General features: G+C 38.9%; 2 protein-coding genes across 13 annotated transcripts in view; one reads left to right on the top strand and one right to left on the bottom strand.

Annotated features, from left to right (window-relative positions):
• The window catches only part of ccdc66 (coiled-coil domain containing 66), a 114,621-nt gene extending 112,231 nt beyond the window's left edge, over positions 1–2,390 (top strand). For 4 of the 5 annotated variants that reach the window (XM_057325557.1, XM_057325558.1, XM_057325559.1 and 1 more), the window contains one exon: positions 2,012–2,390. In XM_057325557.1, the coding sequence (XP_057181540.1) occupies positions 2,012–2,122 (111 nt within the window). In that variant the 3' untranslated portion in view covers positions 2,123–2,390. Of the gene's footprint in view, positions 1–348; positions 465–2,011 lie in introns of those variants that run through there. The other variant, XR_008962070.1, reaches the window with a different exon arrangement.
• tasora (transcription activation suppressor a) overlaps positions 340–6,003 on the bottom strand; it is a 91,573-nt gene continuing 85,909 nt past the window's right edge. For 3 of the 8 annotated variants that reach the window (XM_057325552.1, XM_057325553.1, XM_057325554.1), the window contains exon 23: positions 2,512–4,025. In XM_057325552.1, coding sequence (XP_057181535.1) covers positions 2,794–4,025 — 1,232 coding nt within the window. In that variant the 3' untranslated portion in view covers positions 2,512–2,793. Of the gene's footprint in view, positions 453–644; positions 710–1,420; positions 1,569–2,511; positions 4,026–6,003 lie in introns of those variants that run through there. The other 5 variants (XR_008962066.1, XR_008962068.1, XR_008962067.1 and 2 more) reach the window with 5 other exon arrangements.

Here is a 6,003-nt window from a genome sequence, read left to right as displayed (position 1 = left end):
CAGTACAGCAACAGTTACCTAAAAAGTCAAGTTAATTTAGTAAGTAACCAACTGTCAAGCAAATGTAGCAATGTAGTTAAACATAAAATATTTGTGATATAGTGAAGTTGAAATATGTTCCATGGGTATGTATCTGTTTCACTTGTTTGTCTGGTCTCTTGTCATTGCATTATTATTAATGTATGAATTTATGATATAAAACTGTCCATATTATATCAAGTGCTTTACATCATATTAATATCTGCTTTAAAAATTTGTGAAAATGTGTGGCCTTGTATGTGATAGCACTTTGGCACTTGACAATGAATTTATAACTAATTTCAGACAATATTCAATTCTATCTTACAGGCTAATCATCAAACCGCTCCAGCAACTCCACCAGTCCAACGACCCCACTGAGAAACTGCATCACTCTACCAGAAAATTCATCACTCCACTCATTAGCCATCCTGCTGAAAACAAAGACATACACCCGTTAACAAGCCACATTTAAGAGTGAAAAAAATAATAAGCTTATGTCATTTCAGTCTCTGTAACAGACTACCTGCTTAATAATAACAATAACGAAATAATAATCGGTCCTACTGTACATGTGTAGTGTTTGTTGTATTATTTGCCTGTATTAAATAAATAACAACACCCACCACAACTGAAACTTGAGACTGCATGACTACAGGAAAATATCTTGCTTAGACTTTTCTATCAGCTCCTATTAAGGAGAGAGAACAATGTGTCAGAGGTTTAAGTTGTGTGGCACAGTTTAAATTCATCAATGTATCCAAGTTTATTGTTAGTATAGTTAACTGCAGTTAGAACATATAAATCTAAGTAGCTATTATCTACCAATACACATTAACTAAAGCTGACTACTACTGGATGTGAGAGATCAACTAATATGTTAAAAAGACAAGAAATGCAGTCATTTCAGCAACAAATGTGGTCGAAAAATACTGAAATAAATGTGCTTTGGTGCTGAAATTCAATATTTGAAACTATCACCACAAGTCATATTCCACGCCATTTCCCTTCTTTCATTAACATATCAAAGCTTTAAATATGCTTTGTCTTGCGAATTGCGATGACATCCTGAAGAGGTAAAACATTGCCAGCATTTAAAATATAACAGCAGAGGATCCAACGCCCCCGAGCCCCAACTACAATATTTAAAATTACTCTTATTTTATCGCTCAGGCATACGTGTCAACATCTGTTTAAATGTTTTATTACGTGAACCGCAAGAGCAAAGTTTGTGGCGACTGAAATTTAAAGGCTCTTGTAACTGCAACAGTCTTCTTACAAACACCAGTTCAAACATGTTCACCTTCAATTCAACACCGCCAGCTCAGTAACAAAAACAAGCTTTATGAATATTTTATGAGATATAGAGTGGCATCAGGTATAAAAAGTAACCTTTACTTACTTGTTGAGTGTGCTCTTCTCTTCCCCTCTGTTTTTGAACCAGTGCAGGCACACTGCACAATACTGTGCAGCGTCGAGCTTCTCGAGTCAGTAAGGAGCGTTTTGGTTGGTGGCTCAAAAGCTCAACGCGATTGGCTGAACAGGCCATCCTTAAAAAAAAAAGTTACGCTTGACTCTCACCGTGGCAGGACAGTCTCAAAAATACCACACACAAATTCAAAGCAATCCACACACGTGACGATTTGCAAATGCAGATTCACCAATCCATAAATACATGTAACAACATTCACAAATGTTTACTGGAAAGTAATTCAAGAACATGATTTATACATATTTGTGAAAACATTCTGAATTTATTTCTGCGAGATATATTTGTGTGAGCATTTGGGGAAAATGTTTGTGAATTTATGAATTGTGTTTTGAATTTACGAATGTGAATTGTGCTGTGAATTTATGAATTGTGTTTTGTAAATGTATTATTATTGAGACTGATCTGTCTCCATAGAGTTAGAATTGACTTAGTTTCCATCTGTAGGAAACACTAATATATAATATAACCATATAAAATGTTATGATTTTTTTCCTGTTACAGGGTCTGCTGCTGAAACAGAGAGAGCTAGAAACCAGTTTAAACCCTTTACTTCAAACACAACAAAAACAACACTTTCCACCTTTTCGGCCATGTGAGGCAAAGCTGCTTTAACACTATCCCTGAAATCAGCACTTTATATCATCAAACAGTAAGCTCTTAAAATGAATTTAAGTTAGAGTTAAGAGCTTTAAAATGTTTATATTGGCATCTCTAACTGTGAATTTAGGTAATGAAATTGTTCATTACTTTGGCAGTGATTTTATACTTATTGTGTAATTGTGGTACCTGGTGATTTGGGTTTGGGACTGATTTGAGTAATCTTGAAGTTTTGAGTTCTGGCTGGACTATGAATTTAATATAGTTTTCCAATATGCACATGTGAATTAAAAGTATTTAACAACAACACAAATGCATTGTATGAGTTTATGACTTATTTTTTTCCATCTTGGTTCAACACACATATTAGCCACATAGACAAACCACTAAGATGATAACAGATGGACATTTAAAGTTGTGTTTAATGTAAGTTTCCAGTGTTATTATAAAAATAAAATTAAAACCAGGGCCCTACAGAGACTCCTGACTGTAGTGTTGTGAAAAAATAACCAATATTATTAGTCTAACCAAAAAGCTTGCAAAATGCAAATATAATGTTCTCCAAAAAAAATTGAAATTATTCCTTAAGCTTGTTGTAAAAACCTGGAAATTTGAGATATTCTCGCATTGAATAAAAAGAGAGACTTTCACAACAATATGAAAACTATCTACATGCTTTCAATCCTTCACCAGCCACTGAAGCCTCCCCTATTGTTATGAAAACCGTTTCCTTGGAATCCAGGATTTCCATGCCAAGTCTGGAGAAACTGAGCTCTCTGCATCTGCTGTAAATCGATGCCACGCTGTGCACCCCAAAAGCCTGATGCTGACCCTTGAGCTAAACTGTTCCATGCCATTTGGATGTTAGGATTTGGCAAGAGACCTCCCAAGACAGGTACAACTCCAAGGGTGTTGGGAACGTTGCAGTTCAGCAGAGGATGTCCCAGTCCAATAGCACCATTGGGGGATATAAATCTAGGGCAGTTCGCAACCGTGGATCTGTGTGGTGTCGGAATTAAGCTACCTCCCTGCAACGCAATTTGACTCACTGAATTAAAACGATCCATGCCGAATCCGGAATTGCCAGTTCTGGGAGGGAAGCTACTTTTCCCATGTTTGTCCTTATTGGTTGGTTCAGAAGAACTGGTGTTGCCCTGAGCTGTAACGGCTCTTTCTTTGGAGTCTTGGTCACTTTGGCTCCCGCTATTCGTTGTGCCTGACCAAGTGTCCGTGGAACAGTTGACAGCGCCAGAGTTCTCCCAAGGTTTGAAATGGTCAGACACACTGCTGATGTTCTCAGCCGCTGTGAAGGACATGGCCATAGGTGTTGGTTCGCTCCTGCAAGCTGTTCCTTCTTGCACCTCACCGTTGACTTTAACAGGAGACGAAGCAGAAGTCGTAATTTCTTCATTCCCATAAACAGAAGAGCAGCTCGACTGAGCACCAGTAAATTCTTTGACGCCTGATTCCAGAACAGGGCTGAGCTCATCACAGTCGCCAGCTGACTGGATCTGGCTTTCAGTATGAGAGCCAAGTGTCTCAAAGGCAGTACTGGACAAAACATTGTTTTGAGAGGAGTACAGAGGACAGGAATCGGTCAAATCGTGACTCAAAAAGCTCTGATGAGGATAGACTCTAAAGGAATGTTGTGCCGTTTCACCTGCATCAGATTTTCCTTGCATCCTGGATGCCTTGAACTGTGAAATTGCTTCGCTGAGAGCCTTAAAATCAAAATTCTCTTCGGTCTCACTGGTTGTTGAGGGCAAAGGTTGGTCCTGAACAGAGGATTCAGAGACACAAGAGTACGACTCAGTCGTCAGAAATGGGTGCTGTTCTGTATCAACTTGGATTTTCTCAGATGGTACAGATACTCTCGTAGAGTCCTCTGAGGAGTCTTTGGGCATGCTATCTTCTATCACTACACAAGGGGACAAAAAAAGTCACAGGCCATCAGAAATCATGTCATTTTTGATGTGCATAATCAAGTGCATAATTACAGGACCAAAACGGGTTCATGTGAAAGTTTCTATAGTTGTACAGACTCCAGAAAACGTAACCTTTTAAAAACAGAATATTGCACGGGCAAATATAGTCAAAGTATGTCTAAAAATTTTCTAGGTGCTTTTAGCTTTCTCACTGGGTACTTCAAATGAAGCCTGTTTTAGAACAATCACCCTTTCAAACAGGTATGGCCTCCAGACACATTGTACAGGATGTTAAAGTGCAAGTTCATGATTTTTTACTCACCCACATGACGTTAAACATGTTTTGAGACCTCCTCTCCGCTGGTTTGTCAGTCTATGGTGCGCACACACAAGAGCACTTCGACGCATGCGCATTAGGTTTAGAGGTCTGCAACCCGACCTGAGCCTGACGGGGCCTGAAAAACTTGCAGGCTTCGGGTCGGGTTCGGGTTAATGTTTAATGAATAGCCTCGGGTCTGTAACCAAAAAAAATATAGGCTATATACAAACAAGTTTTACGTGTTTGCTGCATTGTGACCACAAAAAAACACGAGAGAAAAACTGTTCTGTGCACGTGCTCCCGCTCTTGTCCTTGTTGTCACAACACAGCAAGTGATGGTAAGATGAGTGCGATAAAGCAAAATATTAGCAATGGAAAACAAATGATGCAGGGAAAGCTGCACTCTGGAAGGATTATGATCTTGTCATTACTGTCAAGACTGGCCTGTAGTATCCTCAGCATCCCTGCAAGTAACGTTAGCAGCAGCAGCGAGAGGAACTTCAGTGCAGCTGGGCTAACTTTTAATCAGAGGAGGACGGCACTTAAACCAACATTTCCAGAGGGTTCAAAAATGATTTTTGACTTTTACACCTGTTCACCCACAGCAAAGTTTTGTTATTGGTAAGTCTGTGGTATTTCTTATTTTTGCTTGTGTGTTCACTGCTGAGGGGGCTACCGTGCCTTGATGAAATTGTGTTTGCCAACATGTAGCTTTTTTTTTTTAATCATCGCAAGCAATCATAAAATGCAACATTTCAACAAAGCTTGCTGTTAACGTACTTCGGGTTCGGGCTTACAATGTAACTGTAATGGTCGGACCGGGTCGGGTTAAACAATCTCGGGTACGGGCCGGGTTCGGGCTTTAGTGCAGACCTCTAATTCGGTTGAGCAAAAAATTACAAGTCTTCCATCAGACATTTTGCGAAAATCAGCTTATATACAGAGTGCGTCTGCTTGTAAACACAGAGTTGGGCTTCCGGGTTGTCAGTCAGAACGCGCATGCGCCGAAGTGCTCTCGTGAACATGCACCATAGACTGACAAGACAGAGATTAAAGTCATTATTTTGGTTGGTCGTCGCTTCAAAAAAATTCAGTTGAGCCACTATGAGCGGATGGACCAATTTAACGATATCTTTAGTACTTATCTGGACCTTGACAACAACTATAACCATTGTCTTTGAGGAGGCTTGGAAATCTCTCGGATGGCACCTAAATATATTTATTTGTGCTCAGAAGATGCCAGGAGGTCTCAAAACATGTTTAACGTCATGTGGGTAAGAAATCGCACAAATTTGATTTTGGGATGAACTTACCCTTTAATGTGTAGGCCGTCAAAGTGAAATCAATCCTAAAAGCATTTCTCTGCTTACGGTCATAACATTTTTAGTCAAGAATCCTTGCTAAACCAATCAAATGTTAAGACATTTTTACTGAAATTTTCTATGGCCCTATAGACGTCATCATTTTTGGTTCATTTCAGAAAGTGACGGGTGTTAAATTTCAAACGTTTATCTGCAAAACACAGTCAGAGGTACAGTATAGTAGCACAATACAATTTCAATTTACAGAGTAAATATTCTCTATAAGCACAGAATTTTTTTGATTTTGTTTTTATATTACATGTATTGGTTACAAAACAAATAATTGGAAAA

This window comes from Triplophysa rosa, linkage group LG25 (assembly GCF_024868665.1).
Source record: "Triplophysa rosa linkage group LG25, Trosa_1v2, whole genome shotgun sequence".
NCBI classification, from domain to species: Eukaryota; Metazoa; Chordata; class Actinopteri; order Cypriniformes; family Nemacheilidae; genus Triplophysa; species Triplophysa rosa.
Note: the sequence above shows the minus strand (reverse complement) of the source record. Positions and strands in the feature narration are given on the sequence as shown.